Here is a 23,310-nt window from a genome sequence, read left to right on the forward strand (position 1 = left end):
TTGACCAGAAATCAGAACAGACAGTTTATTCTATCTGGACCAGACTGAACAGCATAGTTTGTTATTACGTATATAATCAGAGAAAAACTGTCAAAACTCTAACTTGACTGTTTGTAAGGTCTGAAAAATACTGTCAAAAGCAAAAGGGTGCCTTTGGAAATATGACTTTTAAATGTCAAATCCTGCACTTTTCTTGACAGTTTTCTCACAGCTGTCATCAAATATAGTTGTTCTGGTTATCCTAAAATAAGGTTTAGCTGATCTAACATGATTTACTGACGCTTGCTCATTTGCATTCTCAAGCTAAAACCACTGTTTAAAGAGAGGTTAGAAAGAATCGATCTCATTGTATGAAAGTATCAGTCAGGATCAGATATTAAAAATATTCTCAAAAATATGGTGCATGCTCTTTGCATTCAGAAGTCAGATTTTCCTAGATCACACCCTTAAATTGGAATTTGGATTATCAGCATCACAATGAGTCTAAGCGTACGTCCAAGTCAACAAAAGATGACTGCAGACGAGATATATCCTCATAATCTGACAGATTTGAAGAGTTTGTGCAAGGTAGAGTGAGCAAATAGTGCCGAGTCAAGATGTGACATGCGCACAGTCTTACCCATGAAGACTGGATAGAGTAATTAGATCAAAAGTTCTTTCAACAAAGTATTTATTTAAGGGTGTGCTCACCTATGCAATCAAGTTGGATGTTTTTTATATTTTCCCACTAAAAGATTTCTTAATTATTCAGTACCATTGTACAGGATCAACGTCAAGCTGAGGGTTTACAAAGTTTTGAAATAAATTTATCATGGTCTAATTTTTTTAGATCACAGAAGTTTGGGGTTTTAACAGCACTGTGTACCCTTTTGAGATCCACTGTGTAAGCTTTTTAGATTTAAAAATAGGGAATAATGATGCAGTGCCAAATCTTTAAAGAACTGTAAAATTGCTCTTAATGGAAGCCCCAAATCTGAAGCTAAAAATCAGATACCAAAATCAGGCAACCACAGTGCGCAGACCTATTTGCTTACAGTGCTTGCACAATCTCAAGGCATGCCACCTTGCTATTGCCATATGGCTCCACTGCCTGATCATCCAGGCAGATATGCTAGCTGAACTGTTACAATTCAGATCTGTCTAAAACTCTCAAATTTAGCATGTTAAATGTATATTATTTGTATCTTCTACTCCAGCTACACACACTGCTTCTTTTATTACTTTTCCAAGCTGTTTAAATGAAAGACACGTGGTCACCAGCACGGGATTAAAGCCAACACAGAGGACCCCCTTTTTCAGGTTGTAAAGTTAAATACTAAACTACTGAGCACAGATGGATCCACAGAGCCAAATCTCAGCTGGTTCACCCATCTCAAATGGGTAGATATGATGGAATAGATTATTGTCTGGGATGAAAATACATTTAGGAGCTTTGTATTGCTGTTACCAAAAAACAAACATTTGTTTTTTATTCTTTTAAAAGGGCAATGCAACAAATAAGTTGTTTACTAAACTGCAATTTAATCTTAGGTCAGATTGCTGCGGGATATTTTGCCATGATGATGCATGGTGTTCATGTTACTGTTATAAAACTGTAATCACTGATGAATGTAGTTTTGTGAATCCTTGTATGCTGCATGTTGATGTGTGTTTGTTTGCCTTATTGCTTGTTAGGCACACCGCAATGGTGACATTGCGTTCTGCAACTTCGAGCACTGAAGTTCTGCCTTGTTGTCCGTCAAATGTAACATCATCACACCCCTCAGTGTGCTGCTTCATGCATCCCAAACCTAAGGCAAACGAAGAGAAGATGAATAGTTAAATTGTGCTTACTGATTAAATCTGAGTGTTCGTGGAGGTCTTTTGCAACATGTATACTTAAGTGTTGGCATTGTTTTACAGCTGGGTGTGCACGGTGAGTCACAGCCCTCTCATTTCCAGTCATTCATGCCAGCTTTTGGTCCCACTTGTATGTTTCAGTCTTTTATTTCCTGAAATGACGAGTTTTATTTGTACCTTCAGGATATAGAGAACATGCATGTGTGTGTCTGTGTGTGTGCTTGATGATTAAAGAAAGGGGATGAGCAAGAAGAGTAAAGGACACAGACATGCTGTTAGAGGGAGGAGAAACAGTCGATTGGGGAGACTAGGAGGTACCGTGTAAGTTTGTGCTTGAGTTAGTGTTGTTTGTGGGAGCATGTGGTTTGTGCATTTGATAAAGAAGAAGCATGAGAGTCCGATTTAGCCCACGCCTTCATCCCCTCCAGTTATTTAAGGTTATCCAACATCAAAAGGGAAGGAGCTGAAGGTAATGGCTTCAGGAATGTTGGAAAGACCATAAATCAATTTTACATCTGAGTACCAAACCCAGCTATTATTCAACCCGTCAGATTCAGCAAGATGGATACAGACAGATGGATAGAGGGAGAAGTTGGATAACTGTTGTCATGGACCTGTGGATCTGTAACCCATTTGGTGGTTGATAGAGAGCCATAAGATGCTGTTAAGCAACACATTCTGGGAAAGAAGGCAGAAAGTCAGCTGTTATACAAGTAGCACACCTCTCTCGTTAGGATGTTTGTAATGATAATATATATATATATATATATATATATATATATATATATATATATAAAAAAATGATGTTCGTAATGATTCAAGCGTTATGTTATGGTGCATTATTATGCTTGATATAGTCATTGGGTACACTGTGGTCATAAAGGGATGGACATGATTGTGCCACAAAAAATAAAAGGTAACAACTATGAAAATTAAAAATGTCAAGTATTATGATAAACAAAATTGAGAAAGCATTTAAAATGGAGTAAAAGTATGTCAGAGAGACATGCTAACAGTTCATAGCCTACACACCATTTTAAACAAATGGGCTTTTAATTTTGACTTAAAAGCATCAACTCAGCATGTCTGTCTAACATCTGGTGGGAAACTGTTCCACAGTGTTGGTGCACAAAATGTAAAACCTATATGTCCTTTTACCAACTCTCAACAGATTATTTTATCCCTTATGTCATTTCACCAGCAGCATGAAAAATTTATACAAGACAGAATCCATGCTTTCATGTTGTTTACACCAAATTCTGATCCTACCATCTGAATTTTGCAACTAAAATCTAGACTCATCTGTAGAGGCAACATTTGTATGAAGTTTGTCTTGTACAAGCAACCATATCATGTTTACAGTTGCTTTAATACCCTTTCTTTCCCATTCTGATGTTTGGTTTGTTTTTTACCAAGTGGTTTTAACCACATCTAGATGTTTAAATGCATTAGGTAGCTGCCATGAGATTGGCTGAATCCATATATGTGCTAACAAGGGTACTTAAAGTGACTGGTCAGTGTTTGTGTGTGTCTGTTAATCAGGCATGACACACTTGAGCCCAAACACACACACACACACACACACACATACACACACACTCTTGTCCTGTGGTCAAAGCCTGCCTCTCAGGGCTTCCTCTGCTGGTGGCAAATGATTAGATAAACAACTGAGCGGCTGTCATTGGAGCAGTGGGTCATGTATCACATCATGTCAGCACTTGTACAGGTCCTTCTCAAAATATTAGCATATTGTGATAAAGTTCATTATTTTCCATAATGTAATGATGAAAATTTAAAATTCATATATTTTAGATTCATTGCACACTAACTGAAATATTTCAGGTCTTTTATTGTCTTAATACGGATGATTTTGGCATACAGCTCATGAAAACCCAAAATTCCTATCTCACAAAATTAGCATATCATTAAAAGGGTCTCTAAATGAGCTATGAACCTAATCATCTGAATCAATGAGTTAACTCTAAACACCTGCAAAAGATTCCTGAGGCCTTTAAAACTCCCAGCCTGGTTCATCACTCAAAACCCCAATCACGGGTAAGACTGCCGACCTGACTGCTGTCCAGAAGGCCACTATTGACACCCTCAAGCAAGAGGGTAAGACACAGAAAGAAATTTCTGAACAAATAGGCTGCTCCCAGAGTGCTGTATCAAGGCACCTCAGTGGGAAGTCTGTGGGAAGGAAAAAGTGTGGCAGAAAACGCTGCACAACGAGAAGAGGTGACCGGACCCTGAGGAAGATTGTGGAGAAGGGCCGATTCCAGACCTTGGGGGACCTGCGGAAGCAGTGGACTGAGTCTGGAGTAGAAACATCCAGAGCCACCGTGCACAGGCGTGTGCAGGAAATGGGCTACAGGTGCCGCATTCCCCAGGTCAAGCCACTTTTGAACCAGAAACAGCGGCAGAAGCGCCTGACCTGGGCTACAGAGAAGCAGCACTGGACTGTTGCTCAGTGGTCCAAAGTACTTTTTTCGGATGAAAGCAAATTCTGCATGTCATTCGGAAATCAAGGTGCCAGAGTCTGGAGGAAGACTGGGGAGAAGGAAATGTCAAAATGCCAGAAGTCCAGTGTCAAGTACCCACAGTCAGTGATGGTCTGGGGTGCCGTGTCAGCTGCTGGTGTTGGTCCACTGTGTTTTATCAAGGGCAGGGTCAATGCAGCTAGCTATCAGGAGATTTTGGAGCACTTCATGCTTCCATCTGCTGAAAAGCTTTATGGAGATGAAGATTTCATTTTTCAGCACGACCTGGCACCTGCTCACAGTGCTAAAACCACTGGTAAATGGTTTACTGACCATGGTATCACTGTGCTCAATTGGCCTGCCAACTCTCCTGACCTGAACCCCATAGAGAATCTGGGATATTGTGAAGAGAACCTTGAGAGACTCAAGACCCAACACTCTGGATGAGCTAAAGGCCGCTATCGAAGCATCCTGGGCCTCCATAAGACCTCAGCAGTGCCACAGGCTGATTGCCTCCATGCCACGCCGCATTGAAGCAGTCATTTCTGCAAAAGGATTCCCGACCAAGTATTGAGTGCATAACTGTACATGATTATTTGAAGGTTGACGTTTTTTGTATTAAAAACACTTTTCTTTTATTGGTCGGATGAAATATGCTAATTTTGTGAGATAGGAATTTTGGGTTTTCATGAGCTGTATGCCAAAATCATCCGTATTAAGACAATAAAAGACCTGAAATATTTCAGTTAGTGTGCAATGAATCTAAAATATATGAATGTTAAATTTTCATCATGATATTATGGAAAATAATGAACTTTATCACAATATGCTAATATTTTGAGAAGGACCTGTATACTGTTAAAGATGCAATGTGTCTTTTGGATCATCTTTCAATTCAATTTTTTATAAGTTATTGTTCTAAATTATACCATGTCAAATAAAATATTTACATGTTTATGAAATAACTGGGGTTGGTTATAATTAACCTAATATTAAAATTGAATGATGGAGAGTTTTAAAATCTGTTTAGCCCTTTTTGACATAGCAAAGACCCCAAACATAATGTCTCAGATTCCTGTATACAAGAATACAATTATGGGAAAAACTAAGTACACTCCATATTTCAATGGCTCGGAGAACCATCTTTAGCAGCAATAATTTGAAGTGCCTGTTTTCTGTATGACTTAATAACTCGCACACATTGCTGTGGTAATTTTGGCCCAGCATTGCTTCAGTTTGTGGTTTATGGGCATTTGTTTTTGTACAGCTCTCTTGAGATCCCGCCACATTGTTTCAATCAGGTTAAAGTCTGGACTTTGACTGAGACATTGCAGCATATTATTTATTTTTTATTTTTGAGGCGTTTTGTTGTTGATTTCCTGCTGTGGTTGGGGTCATGATGTTAATTACCCAGTTTAGGTCTCACATTTGTTATACAAAGGGATTAAAATCTGGCTCAGTGATTGTGAGGATCCTATGTCCTGTGGCTGCTAAAAAAGCCTAAATCGTCAACCCTCTAATACCAAATACCTAAACATAGCGTTGTGCATTATGGCCTACAGTCTCCATTTTGGTCTCATCTCCCTGAAAAACATTGTTCAAGATGTCTTATGATTCATTCACATGCAACTTTGGAAGTCTTAGTTGTGCTGCAATACCTATTATCTAGAAAGAAGAGGCTTTCTATTGCACCCTTTCTAAACAACCAATACCTTTTCCTTATTTCTCCATTGGGCATTGGGGTTACTTTGTTGGGTCATACACTACTGTGAAGATTGGCAACTGTTTTAAATATTTTCCTGCCCTTAATCTTTCTCACTGCGGAAGGATGAATTTCATATACGGTAACTTTGAAATGATCTTATAACCCTTTCCAGATTAATGGGTAACAATTGCTTCTCCAGCATCATTAATGATGTTTTTCCTTCTTAGCAAACTATTCTCCTACATGCTCCAGACCAACAAACTACCAAAACCCCTGTTTTATAGAGATAGTCGCACCTGCTGGTAATTAGTAGATGTAATAGTAGCAATTAGTTGTTACTGACCTTCTTAAACACTATGTAAGGATTAAGAGTGTACTTTGTTTTTTCCCTATGACTGCACTTTATAATTTTCCCATTAATTATTCCCACCTCCTGTGTAAACATGAATTGCCATCTCATATTGCTCTGGCGGATGTTTATTGTTCAGAATAATTTTTATTTGTTTACTCCAGCACGATGAGGTGTGGAATTGTCTCCCGTCTCTCTAATATCAAATTTCAAGTGTGACACAATCCCCTTTAGAATCAAAAAATGTTCGATTGGACACACGATGGGCGGATGAGGACATAAATTATAGTAGTGTGGTTCTGAAACAAGGCCAAACCCACTCAGTGGTGAGGAATGGGATAAACATTGCAGTTTGCAAAATAGGTCCCTTCCTACATGCAGCTGCCTATCTTTTTTGCTGTCTAGTCTTAAAAAAACATGTCCTAAAATATGTATTTAGATGCACAAAAGGATCTATTGTTTTAATAACTCCTCTCATGCCAGCTGAGTATTCAGTATGGTAGCATTAATCATGATTTATACCGTCTCTGAGAGTGAGGTAAATAGTTTCAGATCTTCCCCAAGCAGAATGCATATGTTGCAAACATGCTGCTCACATTAGGTAGGCCTCTGCTCTGCTTTACAGTAAATTCCCTCTATGCATCGGAGGATGCTTTGTTTCCAGCTAAAAATGGTTTCCTTAATTTCATCTGATGATGACAGCACGCTGGATAATACTAAACCCAAAGGTCATTTTAAAGGTGAAGAATGCTGCTATATGTGTTTATAGAACGGAGGGCAGTTTATTAATAGTGTGTGCTGTATTTAGACAATGGGCTGATATGAGATTCATATACCTGAAGTAAAAAACAAAAATTCACATTTATCAAGGAAACTGAGACAAGAATCTATAACATCATCTTAATTGCATTCATTAAAAATATTAGAGTAGCAGTTATTTATACAGCTGTAAAATTATAGGGCTGCATAGTGGCGCATTTGGTAGCACTGTTGCCTTTCAGCAAGAAGGTCCTGGGTTTGACTCCCTGCCGGGGGTCTTTCTGCATGGAGTTTGCATGTTCTCCCTGTGCATGCGTGGGTTCTCAACGGGTACTCCAGCTTCCTCCCACAGTGCAAAAACATGACTGTTAGGTTAATTGGCCTCTAAAAAATTGCCCTTAGGTGTGAATGAGTGTGTGTGCATGGTTGTGTTGCCCTGCAATGTACCCTGCCTCTTGCCCGTAGACTGCTCGAGATAGCCACCAGCCTCCTGTGACACACTATTGAATAAGCGGTATAGAAGGTAAATGAATAATTTGGGATGTGCAGTTATTGCATAGTTGTCCTTGTCAGAAATTGAGCTGATCATTATCATGATTTTTACTTTTGCTGCTTGGACAATTTTCCTCCAGTAATGTTTCCATGAGAGCATCAATTAATATCATTCAAAATAGAATTAAATGCACTTATTGTGTGCTGTTTAGTGGTACAACTGGATTACGCATTGTAATTGGTATACTGAACTACAGGTCCTTCTCAAAATATTAGCATATTGTGATAAAGTTCATTATTTTCCATAATGTCATGATGAAAATTTAACATTCATATATTTTAGATTCATTGCACACTAACTGAAATATTTCAGGTCTTTTATTGTCTTAATACGGATGATTTTGACATACAACTCATGAAAACCCAAAATTCCTATCTCACAAAATTAGCATATTTCATCCGACCAGTAAAAGAAAAGTTTTTTTAATACAAAAAACGTCAACCTTCAAATAATCATGTACAGTTATGCACTCAATACTTGGTCGGGAATCCTTTTGCAGAAATGACTGCTTCAATGTGGCGTGGCATGGAGGCAATCAGCCTGTGGCACTGCTGAGGTCTTATGGAGGCCCAGGATGCTTCGATAGCGGCCTTTAGCTCATCCAGAGTGTTGGGTCTTGAGTCTCTCAACGTTCTCTTCACAATATCCCACAGATTCTCTATGGTTTTCAGGTCTGTAGAGTTGGCAGGCCAATTGAGCACAGTGATACCATGGTCAGTAAACCATTTACCAGTGGTTTTGGCACTGTGAGCAGGTGCCAGGTCGTGCTGAAAAATGAAATCTTCATCTCCATAAAGCTTTTCAGCAGATGGAAGCATGAAGTGCTCCAAAATCTCCTGATAGCTAGCTGCATTGACCCTGCCCTTGATAAAACACAGTGGACCAACACCAGCAGCTGACACGGCACCCCAGACCATCACTGACTGTGGGTACTTGACACTGGACCTCTGGCATTTTGGCATTTCCTTCTCCCCAGACTTCCTCCAGACTCTGGCACCTTGATTTCCGAATGACATGCAGAATTTGCTTTCATCCGAAAAAAGTACTTTGGACCACTGAGCAACAGTCCAGTGCTGCTTCTCTGTAGCCCAGGTCAGCCGCTTCTGCCGCTGTTTCTGGTTCAAAAGTGGCTTGACCTGGGGAATGCGGCACCTGCAGCCCATTTCCTGCACACGCCTGTGCACGGTGGCTCTGGATGCTTCTACTCCAGACTCAGTCCACTGCTTCCGCAGGTCCCCCAAAGTCTGGAATCGGCCCTTCTCCACAATCTTCCTCAGGGTCTGGTCACCTCTTCTCGTTGTGCAGCGTTTTCTGCCACACTTTTTCCTTCCCACAGACTTCCCACTGAGGTGCCTTGATACAGCACTCTGGGAACAGCCTATTCGTTCAGAAATTTCTTTGTGTCTTACCCTCTTGCTTGAGGGTGTCAATAGTGGTCTTCTGGACAGCAGTCAGGTCGGCAGTCTTACCCATAATTGGGGTTTTGAGTGATGAACCAGGCTGGGAGTTTTAAAGGCCTCAGGAATCTTTTGCAGGTGTTTAGAGTTAACTCGTTGATTCAGATGATTAGGTTCATAGCTCGTTTAGAGACCCTTTTAATGATATGCTAATTTTGTGAGATAGGAATTTTGGGTTTTCATGAGCTGTATGCCAAAATCATCCGTATTAAGACAATAAAAGACCTGAAATATTTCAGTTAGTGTGCAATGAATCTAAAATATATGAATGTTAAATTTTCATCATGACATTATGGAAAATAATGAACTTTATCACAATATGCTAATATTTTGAGAAGGACCTGTAGCCTTCAAAATAAGGGTAAATTTTACTTTTCGGGCAGATTTTGTGTTTGAGGAGCTCTGACTATATACAGTCACAGATGTATTATGAGGAATTTTTAACTACTTCTTGCTGTCAGTTTTATTGTTATGGCATGTGAGGGACTGAGTCGGAAAGCAGGAAGAGTCACAGGAATTATTAGAAAAATTGTTTTTTTTATTTTAACCCAAAAAAGTTAAATGCAAAAATGACAACGGAGCTCATAAAAGAGGTTGCTAAATTGAACACTAAAGAAAGAAATGAAAACCACTAAACTTTAAATACAAAGCTTTAGTCAAATACAAGAGAGCTACTTTAACTAAAGAAAATACAAATTCGCCCTCTCCAGCAGGAGTTGGTGGTGCAGTCCGATTTTCCAACATGTATTTAGGTGCTCTGAGCCCTGGCTAAACTCCCAGGGATCATGGAAGGTTAAAACTGGTAAGAGAAACAAGAATTAGCAATAATTACTAATCAAAGAGTTGATAAAAAAAAATACATGTGAACCAAATGTGCATGCTTACAAGTAAAACCCATGCATTTAAACACCTCAATAAAACTTTGTTGCAAACTAAAGTATCATTGTGTTTGGATGAATGAACAATGGGAGTGCATGAGATTTACTCAACGTTACTGGAGTGTGGCCATGGATTTGGCCATCAAATGGCAGTACACATCACAAAATAACACAAAAATGTAAGCTCTTTATCACCCTGATAATATTGTCCATACTGTACATGTAACGTTCATTTTTATAAAAGGGAACACAAACACCTGCTAAATGTAGAATAAGTCTTTATGCAAGTTTCAACTTTCTATTAGCACTAATTAGTTTTTTTTCTGTTCTGGCCTTTATAATGTGACACTGGGAGTTCAACAAGCTGAAGCTAGCCCACTGAGAGAAATGGGTGGCGCTTCCTTTGTTTTAATTTATTTGTCTTTTTTACAAATGTAAACCTGTGTATAATATCTGTTCAAAAGGTATTTCATGTGCTTTTTATAAATGATCTGGGGAACTGGCTGCTCAAAGCATGGGCGGAACTATTTTCCTTAACATTTGTAACATTTGACACATTCTAGAGGGGAATGTAGGATACTTATATGCACAAATATATATTTTGTGTATTCATGTTTGTGTTTATTGCAGACTATTGGCTGGAGCCCCACAAGCCAAAGCATTGCATGGTCAAAAATCTAAGGTGACTGGAGGAATCTACAAATGTGACATGAGCTCCTACTCTGACACATGTACAAGAGTCGTCTTTGATAATAATGGTAAGATACATCCTTAACACGCAAAGGAAGGATAAATATAATTAATAATTAAAGTGATCAAAAATGTTATCGGTCTGTAATATATTCTTTTCAGTTTAAAATCTGTCTGGATTAGTAAATTGTCAGTGAGCCATCTTTTTGCTTATTGATTTGTATGATATACTGTATGTTACCAAACATTGAGGATCACAATATTGACCCTTTGAAAATTTGATTATATTGAATTGAGCTTTTTGTAATCACCTTTATATATTTTATTGATTAATAAAATAAATAAAACAAAAGCTCACCCTTAACTATTTAAGGGGGATTCAGAGTAAACTATCAGCTTGATTAAGATCCAACTTAGAGCTTCTAGCAATGGTTCTCTCTGAAACACAAGCCTAAGGGTTTTTTTTAAACATACTTTGGAGTTCTAAATAGCAGTCTTAAACCTAACAAGAAATTTGAAAGGAAAAAAAAAAAAATTCAAAACAGACAGGTGAATGGACTGGAGACAACAATGTATTAAGTGATACAACTGTCCTTACTGGAGCCGTGGGAGGTCTAGACCATGTAGGAGGCGTATGAAGAGGCCAGCGGAGTCTGTTCGTGAGAGAGGTTGGCGTGCAGATGGTTGATGTCCGTTGGAGAGCAGGCAGGTAGAAACTGGAGCAAGTGAGTGAAGCCTTATGGTTGCTGGTCATGGGAGCAGTGATCCGAGAAGTTATTAAACCAGGGAGCTTAAACAGGGAGTCTTGTTACTTCACGCAGGGGAAGGAATCCAGGAGAGAACTCTAAAGAAGGGAGCAGAGAGCCAGATTAAACCAGAGTTTAGTTAAAAACAGGGAAATACATTTAGCAAAGCACAGAGGGCTATAAATACCACAAACGTTGACACCCAGGCGCCAAATGACACACAGCAAGCTCCTCTTAGGCTCTAGCGCTGAGACTGATGAGAATGAGTGGCTGCAGGTGTGCAGGAACTCTGCAGCTCAGCAAAGCCTTCCGTAATACTCGCAGCAGCCAGGAGAGGGAGGAAGAGAGCACACAGACAAATGACCTCTGGATACCTGACAGAACCTTTTGGTCCCTAAATTTTAAAGATCGACCATCATGATCATAGAACAGAGTAGCTATAGTTCATCAGACTGCTGTTTTCTGTCTTGGAACGAACTCGGGTTTCTGCTCCGGGTTTGATCTCTCTCACTCTCAGGTGGAGGGAATCCAAACATCAGCTCCAACATCTTTTCTGACTTACTGAGGAGGTCACCCCAAGGCTGGAAGATTGTTGGTTCTGTGGTGCGCTTGGATGTTTTGATGGCTCCTCTCTATGAATTTAGAACCAAAATGTAAATGATTAAAAAATCAATCTTGCTGGATAAGCACCAGATCTGTTCTCTACTACAGGTGTGTGAAGGCAACCCAAAGCAAGGCTTGCTGGTGCTTTACAGATTAGACCATGACCAAAAACAAAATGTTATGGTGAATAAAGACAATTACGCAACCAAATTTTAACTAAGTTGCTCAGGCTTCACAAATCTGATTGGTGGGGTTTCTTGGATTCTTAATTCTGTGTTTCTCAGTCAGACTTTGAGTCAGCATAAGCCCCAATGTGATGTCATCAGGCACCCGTCAACTTCGGCAAGAGAATTAAAAGAAAACATCCCACATCGCATCAGATAGACTCTAAAAAATAGATTCTATTGTTTTTTTCAAACCGTGTTGTTTACATTTCAGAGTTAGAGACAGTTACAACATAAAGTTAGACAGATATACTACTAGCTGAAAGTTTAATTCAGAGGAAAGAGCAAATAATCAAAACAGCAGGTGCGCATTCAGTTAAATTGATCATGAATTCATTTTGGGTAATCCCAACAGCATCCTGAGTTCTAAACTAGTAGATAAATCATTCACTTTAAAGATGCTCCTTAATATCTATTCACATGCCTGTAAAATGCAGATTTTAATCATAAACAATGCCTGTTCTGACAGGATCTTAATCTGTGGAAAAAAAAAGATTAACTTAATGCAACAATAAAGGCCTTTTCAGCAGCCTTGGTCAGAAGAGTGAAGGATGTACATATGTGTGCAAGGAAAGCCCGATTTCTCAGGATCCATGTTTCTACACTTGTATTTAATTGAAAGCTTTTTTTTTGGACCTTTTTTTTGTTAAAAAAAGTTATGTCTGTTTCTGTTTATAGAGGACTCAGGACAGGAAAACAAGGAAAATCAGTGGATGGGGGTGACGGTCAGCAGTCAGGGACCAGGAGGCAAAGTTTTAGTAAGAGTTTAATTTCATCATCACATGTAAACTACAAGGTGATTTACAAACCTAACTTCTGCAAACACATTTTTTAAAAACAATCTCTCAGTCATCACCTGTATCAATCCTTTTCTCTGGCAGACCTGTGCCCATCGCTACAAGCGGCAGAAAAACGTCAACTCTTCTCTTGAATCCCGTGACATCATTGGCCGTTGCTATGTGCTGAGTCAGGACCTAACTATAGATCCCACATCGAGTGAAGATGGAGGAAGCTGGCATTTCTGTGACAACCGGAACAGAGGCCATGAGAGGTTTGGTTCCTGCCAGCAGGGCCTCTCTGCTACATTCGATAAGGACTTCCACTACTTCATCTTTGGAGCTCCAGGAGCTTACAACTGGAAAGGTAGTTTAGTTTTAACTTGTATGGGAAATTACATCAGGTATCAATTTAGAGTCACATAAACATGTTTATCCTTTTTATGTAGCTCAGATTTATTGCCAAAATAATTTGCTACTGATTCATATACTCTGCCATATGTTTGACATTATGTTTCATTAAAATAGTTTAGTCATGGAGTTGGCAGACTTTTATTAAACAAATGAAATCATCTTGTCTTTTCTCTCCTCTCCTCTGCTCCCTGCTTTAAGGTGTGGTACGCTTGGAACAAAAGAACGACACCTTTATAGATATGGGTATCTATGATGATGGACCATTCGAGGCAGGAGATGAGACTGACAAGGACCCTGACCAGGTCCCTGCTCCTGCCAACAGCTACATGGGTAAAATATGTACTAACAGTGCCCTGTAAAGATATTTATATCCCCTAAACCTTTACACATTTGCCCTGTTACTGCCACAGACTTGAATGCATTTTGTTAGGATTTTATCGTAGAACAACAAAATTTTGTGGATAATAATGAGGTGAAAGGAAAGTAATCATAAAACAAAATCCAAAAGTTGTGGTGTGCATTTGCATTTAGCCCCTTTGCTTTGATGCTCTTGAATATAAACCAGTGCAACCAACTGCTTTCAGAATCAGCTTATATGTTTAAATAAAGTAAATTTTTATGTAATTTAATTTCAGTATAAATCCAGTTACCACAAACAGCATCAGGGACACCGGAAAACACAGCAGACAGGTATGGGATAGATTTGTAGAAAGGTTTAAAGCAGGGTTAGGTTATAAAACAATATTACCAGCCTTGAAGATCTCATGAAACATTGTTCAATCTATCATCCAAAACTGGGTAGAGTATGGCCAACTGACACGCCAGGCAAGGAGAAGTAGTCTACAGACCAGGGATACCCAGGAAACGTTGCAGAGATCCACAGCTCAGGTTGGAGAATATGTTGATAAGAAAACTATTAGTGGTGAACTTCACAAATCTGGCCTTTAGGAAAGAGTTGTAATAAATATGCCAGAAAGCTACAAGAACTTTCATTCTCAGTTTGCCACAGTACATGTAGAGGACACAGCAGAGAAAGGTGATCCGGTCTGATGAGAAAAACGACACTGCACATCACGCTTAACAAAACCATGATGCTGGTCGGTGCGTCATCATGGTGTGGGGATGCTTTTCCTCAGCACAGACAGGGAAGGTGGTTGAAGTTGATGGATGGAGCTTAATACAGAGCAATTATTGAATGGTTTAGATCAAAGAATATTTATGCGTTAGAATGGCCCAGTCAAAGTTCAAACTTAAATATTATTATTGTCTTTTGACAGACCTTAAAATTAAAGTTCACAGGCATAGTCCTTCCAATTGGGCTGTTTTGCAAATTTCAGTGGGCAAACAGCTTAGATGCAATATTATCTTATAAGTTTCAGGCATTTACATTGCATATCGATGATATATTTGGCCAGTTAGATGAACTCTTAACTGCCCTTAATGCTCATGTCTGATGTTTAAGGTTAGAGGATGAGTTACAAAAGTTGTGTACTGTTAAAGAAAGAAAATTATCAGGAAAGTGTGGGTTAATTGTAATTCATATTGTGATAGTAATTTTATGCAACAGTATGATAATCACATATTTTTCCTGATTTTGTGTAGGTGATCATTTTTACTTGTAAAAACATTTAAGAAGCATGTATCTTGTCTTTGCACTTCACAGGTATCTATTAATTTGTGTTGGTTTATCACATTAATTCCTAATAAAATATGTTGGTTGTGATAAGGCAAAATGTGAAAGTTTTAAGGGCTGCAGTATGAATACTTTTGCAAGCTACTGTAAAAACGCCAAAGATCTTTATTACCAACTTACTTTCCTTTGGTGTAAATTATTTAATGGTCTCTGTGTTTTAGGTTTCTCCCTGGACTCTGGGAAATCTTTGACCAACAAGGGTCAGCTAACAGTAGTGGCAGGAGCTCCCAGAGCTTATTACAGTGGAGCGGTGGTTCTGCTAAAGAAAGGTGGGGAATTCAGCAGGATCCTGCTTGAGGAATACACCCTTAAAGGAGAAGGCCTGGCCTCATCTTTTGGATACGATCTGACTGTGCTGGATCTCAATGGGGATGGGTAAGTCTGCAGACTGATCACTGTTAACTTCTCCTCTCCAAATTGTATTTGCACCCTTTTGAGCTTGTAATTGTCTTGTTTGTTAGCTGGGAGGATATAGTAGTTGGAGCCCCTCAGTACTTTGAGAAGGATTCAGAAATTGGAGGAGCTGTCTACATTTACATCAATAAGGCTGGAAAGTGGAACAAAGTCAAACCAACCAGAATAGATGGAGCTGCTGATTCTATGTTTGGCCTAGCTGTGGAAAGCCTGGGAGATATAAATCAGGATGGTTACCATGGTAAGGAGGCTTTATTAGTGTGTCAAGCACATGTGCTGTTGTTGATAACTCTTAAAACCTTCTAGCTTGAGGAGATATTGAAGCACATTATCCTGGTGTCAGATTTTGCAGTAGGAGCTCCTCATGAAGACAGTGGTGCAGGCAAAGTTCACATTTACCATGGATCAGCCTCAGGACAATTCTCAGAAAAAGCCTCACAGGTATGTAAAATGGTTCAGTAACAAGCTCTCTAATTTCCAACTCAGCATTTTGCTTTGGTATGTTGTGAAGCTAACAGGTTTTTCAAGAGTACCTGATCGCGGTTTAAAGAGGTGAAGCTCAACAGATAGGCAGACACATTCAACTTCATTGTGTTGGTATAGTTAGGGGCTAGGGTGAGTTTAGGAGGAGAAGGGTTTAGGAGTTATGATTAAACTGGAGATGTACTATCTGAATTATTTGGTCAATTTCAGACCACTGGATTTTGTAAAGGTCTAACCTTCTGATTGTGTGGTGTTAAGGGAACTTCTAATAGTTTAAGTCCTAATTAATGAACGAGCTTCTCAGTCCGCAAATAAATATTCTTCAGTAGCAGTAATGGAATTCAATTCAGTTGAAATTTATATATATATATATATATATATATATCGAATCATACTTATTCCCCGTCAAGTACATACATTCCAGTTGATCCTAGTTATCAAACAATGCAGTCAAATTCAGTACCTTTTACTTGTGTGGTTCCTCTACTCTCTCCCACTCTCTCTTACTCTCTTGCTGCCTTGCATGTTTGATATGTTCTCCGATTTCTTTTATGACACATTTTTGATACTGAACATAGCTAGCTTTGAGTGCTTGTCCCTCTGTAACAGCAGAGTGGTATCCATGGGTGGTATTGTCAGCACTACAGTGGTAGCTCTCAACATGGTGTGTTCACTAAGCTGAAATATTTAGAGTTAGAGGTCACTGGTCACATCTAAACATGAGCTTTTTAGTGGCTTTGAATGGACTGTGCTTTAAAGGGATAGGATTAGGGTTAGCCCCATGCAGTAAAAAGCAACATTTCCTAATTCCTATGTAAAGAAATTAAACCCAAATTCAGAGTATTTTTATGCAAGGTTAGGTGAGCTTTTTTTGTTGTCATTGTAAATTGACATGACACAATCAAATAAGTAATGATTATAAAACAAGGCACCATCAACAGCACAGTGAATTTTATTGTGATGTCCGTCTGTGCTGTCTGTTCTTTCGGGCTTAAATCTGTTTGATTTTAATAACTAAACTCTTGATCTTGAACAGTTTATTTGTCAGCATGTCCACATCAGTGTTATTTACAACAAATATTGCACAATTTATAGCCCACTGTAAGGTATAATCTGTTGGCCTAAATTTTACATTTTAAATTATACACTGCTCAAAAAAATAAAGGAAACACTCAAATACCACATCCTAGATCTGAATGAATGAAATATTCTCATTGAATACTTTGTTCTGTACAAAGTTGAATGTGCTGACAACAAAATCGCACAAAAATAATCAATGGAAATGGAGTTTAAACGAAAATTCAACATGGAGGACTCACCACCCCCGCCGCGTCCAATCACTCCTCACTGGCTGCTCCAATCAACGGCAGGTCCGCACTCCTCCTCAGCCAATCATCTCCCAGGGCATCACTTTTAAAGACCCTCTGCATGGCAAACACCGCTCTTCTGCTGTGCTTCGACCCTCCTCCACCCCTTCTCCACCATGGGCTCCCAACTCCTTCCATACCAAGGCCTACGCCACCACCAGGATCGGATCCCGGGGGGGGGGGGGAAGACGTACCTAATAATAATCCTAACATGTTTATTCAAACCTACTTCATCCTCAGCATTTACGTCTCCCTCAGAGGTACAAGCGCCAAAGAAATAATCTTTCATTAATAAATTCTTTAACCGTCTTCTTGTTGTTTCTCCGTTATGTGAGTCTTTCCAGGTTGAAATCAAATGTATTAACCATTGGAGGCCTGGATTTGGAGTCACACACAAAGTTAAAGTGGAAAAACACACTACAGGCTGATCCAACTTTGATGTAATGTCGATTAAAACAAGTCAAAATGAGGCTCATTATTGCGTGTGGCCTCCATGTGCCTGTATGACCTCCCTACAACGCCTGGACATGCTCCTGATAAGACGGCAGATGGTCTCCTGAGGGATCTCCTCCCAGACCTGGACTAAAGCATCTGCCAACTCCTGGACAGTCTGTGGTGCAACGTGACGTGGGTGGATGGAGCGAGACATGATGTCCCAGATGTGCTCAATCGGATTCAGGTCTGGGGAACAGGCGGGCCAGTCCATAGCTTTAATGTCTTCATCTTGCAGGAACTGCTGACACACTCCAGCCACATGAGATCTAGCATTGTCCTGCATTAGGAGGAACCCAGGGCCAACCACACCAGCATATGGTCTTACAAGGGGTCTGAGGATCTCATCTCGGTACCTAATGGCAGTCAGGCTACCTCTGGCGAGCACATGGAGGGCCGTGTGGCCCTCCAAAGAAATGCCACCCCACACCGTTACTGACCCACTGCCAAACCGGTCATGCTGAAGGATGTTGCAGGCAGCAGATCGTTCTCCACGGTGTCTCCAGACTCTGTCACGTCTGTCACATGTGCTCAGTGTGAACCTGCTTTCATCTGTGAAGAGCACAGGGTGCCAGTGGCGAATTTGCCAATCCTGGTGTTCTCTGGCAAATGCCAAGCGTCCTACACGGTGTTGGGCTGTGAGCACAACCCCCATTTGTGGACGTTGGGCCCTCATACCATCTTCATGGAGTTGGTTTCTAACAGTTTGTGCAGACACATGCACATTTGTGGCCTGCTGAAGGTCATTTTGCAGGGCTTTGGCAGGGCTCCTCCTGTTCCTCCTTGCACAAAGGCGGAGGTAGCGGTCCTGCTGCTGGGTTGTTGCCCTCCTACGACCTCCTCCACGTCTCCTGGTGTACTGGCCTGTGTCCTGGTAGCGCCTCCAAGCTCTGGACACTACGGTGACAGACACAACAAACCTTCTTGCCACAGCTTGCATTGATGTGCCATCCTGGATGAGCTGCACTACCTGAGCCACTTGTGTGGGTTGTAGAGTCCGTCTCATGCTACCACGAGTGTGAAAGCACCACCAACATTCAAAAGTGACCAAAACATCAGCCTGAAAGCATCGGTACTGAGAAGTGGTCTGTGGTCCCCACCTGCAGAACCACTCCTTTATTGAGTGTTTCTTGCTAATCACCAAAGATTTCCCCCTGTTGTCTATTCCATTTGTACAACAACATGTGAAATTAATTGTCAATCAGTGTTGCTTCCTAAGTGGACAGTTTGATTTCACAGAAGTTTGATTTACTTGGAGTTATATTGTGTTGTTTAAGTGTTCCCTTTATTTTTTTAACAGTGTATTGTTTTTCCTTAGTTTTAATGCTAAATGAGTGCCTTTGCCATTGCAGCTGTTTTTGTCCTCCATCAAGTCTTTTGTCTTCAAAATGTTGCCGTTAGTATTAGTATATATTTTGTATGATGATTCCTCTGGATCCCAAATATAGGTATCCCACGTCCTAACAAAGCTTGTGTTTTAGGTCTTGTCTAGCAAATCTTCGGGAGTTAGCCTGTTTGGCTACTCTTTGGCAGGCAACATGGACCTGGACAGGAACTCCTATCCAGACATGGCTGTTGGATCCCTCTCAGACTCTGTCTTTGTCTATAGGTGAGAAAGTTAAAGTTGATGCATTACTCTGATCTAGTGCTGCTCATCATAGTTGCAGGAATGCTCACTGAAGTGTTTCTTCACAGAGCCCGACCAGTTGTTAACATCCAGAAGAAAATCACTTTTTCACCAAGTAAAATCGACCTCAGCCAGAAGAACTGTGGCAACACTTTCTGGTACGGCTGTTTCTATTGTCTCTACTTCAGTCTGTGGAAGAACCTTTACTGCAAATGCCATTTCTTAAAAAAATAGTTGCTACTTCAAAGTGAAACAAAAGCTTTATTTCTTTAAAAAAAGAAATTGTTTGAACCTTTATTGACACAAGTACAAAGTAAACTATTTTCCCTGTATTTTTTAACAAGTCCATTGTATTTAGAAAACATAATATAGAATTTGATAGAAGCTGCAGACTCATTAGAGATGGTAGAGACGTATGTTTACAACTAGGTTTTATTGTACTGTCTTTTATGGCAAATGAAAATATCAATAACTAAAGTTTAGCAAGAAAAGTACGTTACCATATTCATGTTCAAATGACTTTAGCTTAACAACAGTCAGTATATACAGTATCTGACCTGAGACATACACTATATTGCAGAAGGTATTTGTCTGTCTACTTTTACAAGTACATGACATTCTATTCTAAATCTATAAGCTCCACTTTGTTGATGGATACACCGTTGCCTGCAATATCAACTTTGACTGTTGTGTAAACATGTTCCACAAGGTTTAGGACTGTGTTCATAGTTAGATGAGAAATGCAGAATTGTAGCATCCTCTCTAATTCATCCCAAAGGTGCGTAAGAAGGTTGAGGACAGGACACCAAACATTCAACACCTGCAGCCATGGAAGTGATGTAACACCAGAATTCATTGATTTGGTGGTGTGACCCAATATGTTTGGCAATATATAGTGTATATAAACTGCAAGCAGGTTAGCCAATGACTCACAGTGTTTTTACTTATTTAATATTTGAGACAAGATGCTGCCTTTTTGGTAACAACAGCGAACCTCTAACAAATGTGTCTTCGTCCACACTGTCTTTGTACATAAGCCAGTCACTCATGCCTTCAGCTCTGATTGATCCCTTTGCCATCCAACAAGGTGTTGTGATCTTAGTTTCAGCTTTTAAAAACCACCTTCTCATTTTCTCCATATCAATCAGGAACATGGCCTCAGTTGAAAACTGAACATGTGTCCACAGTCTTTTTGACCATCTGAGCTGTCCGGAAACATTTTGTTGCTTTTGTGTAGAGTTGTAACATGCTACTACTAAAGAATTTCACCCTACATTTCTGAATGGAGGACTGCACTCTGTCAAGGAACAGTGGCTTTCCAAGGTGTTTTCAAGCCCACAGGGTAGTGCTATTCACAAGTCTAAGAGTTTTTTCATCTGGTGCCAAAGGTAATGTGCTTCCATCAGTAGTTCCAAGGCTACCTAAATCATGCTGATGGGTTGGGGATACATCCATCTCACTAGAGGACAAGATACACAATATGAGGTTCATGAAAATGAGATTAGACATAAATTTAGCAATGTTTTTGGTTAAACAAATATTCCCATTTTTATTTTTGCAAATAAAGTAAATGATTTGCAGATCACAAAAGAGTAGTTTATAGAATCTGTAAACAGTGTGTCATAATCGAGTCTGTTTTTTTTCCAAGAATCTCTGTAAAGTGTATTTGTCATATTATGCTGAGTCTTTGTTGGACCAACGTGCGGAAAACGCTCCCGAGCATCATGGTGAGCTAAGGAGCTTTTCTTTTAATAATAATGATAAACAGGAACAACTTACATGGGTAAGCCGGACAGTAATACAGGCATGGAGCCAAGAAGCAAACAGGGTAGTATACAGGAGGAACCAGCGACAAACAATGAAAACCGTGGACGATAAATATTGAGGGAAGTGGAGAATGGACCAATGAACTGAGGAGGCTAATCAGGGAGATGATTAGTAGCAGCTGGTGGAAGGGAGCCTAAAGAATACTGAGGGTAAGTGACTAATTAACAAAAGTGAGCAGGGAGTGTAGTTAGGTAACAGAAAAACATCTGAATGAACTGAAGCAAATAAACAATGAGACTAACTAAAGAACATAAACAAAGGGGAACCAGATCTATAAGGAAAATAACATTGAAAATAACATTACTTGAAATAACATTACAACCAGATGTTAAAGGTTTAGTTCTGTTTTTAAAACAAAAAATAAAAATTAACAATCAAAAGTCAAGCCCCAGAAGTTCAGAAAACAAATGCAATCACAAACAAAGTTTACTGGGTTTGCAATAGGACTGTAACCCTGACCTCTTAAAACAAAACAGTATTTGAATATCAAACCCTAGCTCATGAAAATACAGTGAACAAAAACTAGACAAGAAGATTAAACGAAAACACAGGTCAAAGCTAAACCATGATCCAATCACTTCTGCTAGAGGCTTCAAATAGTGCCAACCAGGAACAGGAAGGTGCAACTGCACCGTTACCTGCTAAAAAAAAGAAGAAAAAGAAACAGACAAGGCTATCGGCCGTAACACTTCCCCCCCTAAACCCTAACCTCTTGGTTAGGGGACGTAAAAAACATTAGTCCATGTTGAACATAAGCCTAGACAAAGTATCCGCTAAGAACTTGACTGCACCCCGTTTGTGTTTAATATCAAGATGGTAATCCTGTACAATCAAAGCCCAACGCACGAGTCTTTGATTGTGGTTGTACATTCGGGAAAGGATAACAAGTAGGTTGTGGTCAGTGTATATGGTGACTGGCACAGGACTGGATCCCAAGTAAACCTCAAAGTTCTTAAGTGCTAAAAGCAAAGCCAGAGTTTCTTTTTCAATGATGGCGTATTTTAGCTGGCTGTTGTTAAATTTACAGGAAAAGTAACAAATGGGATGATTGGCTCCGTCTTCACCCTCCTGTAATAAAACTGCTCCAGGTCCCACAGCACTAGCATCCACCTCAAGTTTGAATGTTTTAGACATGTCTGGGGAAGAGAGTACAGGTGAATGAGTAAATAGAGATTTCACATTTTCAAAAGCATGCTGACATTCAGGGGTCCACACAAAATCTACATCCTATGGATGAACTACTGTAGAAACGTTTCGACAGAAGTTTCCGTAATAACTAGCCATGCCAAGAAAACGTCAAAGGGCTTTTCTAGTGTCAGGGGCTGGAAACTCAAAGACGTGATATTTTCACTTCAACTGGACATACCTGCCCATGACCAACCTCTCTACCTAGTTAGGTGACAGTTGCTTTTCCAAAGTTACACTCCAGATTCAGAGTAAGAGGCACATCAGCAAGCAGGCGAACACGTGGTTTAATACATTCATGTGTTCAACCCAGGTAAGAAGTACCAATTTGGTAACCTCGACAGAACAGTGGTAACCAAGCGTTGAAAGATGGCTGGTCCATTACACATACCAAAAGCCATCACTGTATATTGCAAGAACAGGTCTGGTGTTACAAATGCAAAAATCTTTGATGCTCGGTCATTTAGTGGCACCTGCCAATATCCTTTTAAGAGGTTCAACTTACTTACACACTGGGCATTGCCAATGGTATCGACACAAACGTTCACATGAGGAAGTGGATAGGAGTCGATGATTGTAACAGAATTAACCTTTCGGAAATCTGTTATAAAACGATGTGAACCATTGGACTTAGTCTCTGAGAGACATGGTGAACTCTAGGGGCTGGTGCTTTGCTTAGCAAATCCTTGTATAGTCTGTCTCACTTTTCATCAAAGCTCTTTTCACTGGATTGATTCTTTAAAGATGCT

At 39.8% G+C, this 23,310-nt stretch overlaps 1 protein-coding gene and 1 long non-coding RNA gene across 4 annotated transcripts in view; one reads left to right on the forward strand and one right to left on the reverse strand.

The window, feature by feature from the left end:
• Window positions 1–23,310, forward strand: part of LOC124870596 (integrin alpha-6-like) — a 32,090-nt gene that overhangs the window by 875 nt on the left and 7,905 nt on the right. For 2 of the 3 annotated variants that reach the window (XM_047369398.1, XM_047369399.1), the window contains exons 2-10: window positions 10,651–10,778; window positions 12,962–13,041; window positions 13,165–13,426; window positions 13,672–13,803; window positions 15,328–15,541; window positions 15,628–15,821; window positions 15,924–16,021; window positions 19,404–19,531; window positions 19,618–19,707. In XM_047369398.1, the coding sequence (XP_047225354.1) occupies window positions 10,651–10,778; window positions 12,962–13,041; window positions 13,165–13,426; window positions 13,672–13,803; window positions 15,328–15,541; window positions 15,628–15,821; window positions 15,924–16,021; window positions 19,404–19,531; window positions 19,618–19,707 (1,326 nt within the window). Of the gene's footprint in view, window positions 1–10,650; window positions 10,779–11,308; window positions 11,436–12,961; window positions 13,042–13,164; window positions 13,427–13,671; window positions 13,804–15,327; window positions 15,542–15,627; window positions 15,822–15,923; window positions 16,022–19,403; window positions 19,532–19,617; window positions 19,708–23,310 lie in introns of those variants that run through there. The other variant, XM_047369400.1, reaches the window with a different exon arrangement.
• On the reverse strand, window positions 9,660–11,804 carry LOC124870597. The gene is made up of 3 exons (XR_007038823.1): window positions 11,644–11,804; window positions 11,309–11,554; window positions 9,660–9,941 (listed from the first exon to the last, which is right to left on the reverse strand). It is a non-coding gene; the product is annotated as an uncharacterized LOC124870597 (long non-coding RNA).

The sequence above is a fragment of the Girardinichthys multiradiatus genome, chromosome 6, assembly GCF_021462225.1.
Source record: "Girardinichthys multiradiatus isolate DD_20200921_A chromosome 6, DD_fGirMul_XY1, whole genome shotgun sequence".
In the NCBI taxonomy this organism is placed as follows: Eukaryota; Metazoa; Chordata; class Actinopteri; order Cyprinodontiformes; family Goodeidae; genus Girardinichthys; species Girardinichthys multiradiatus.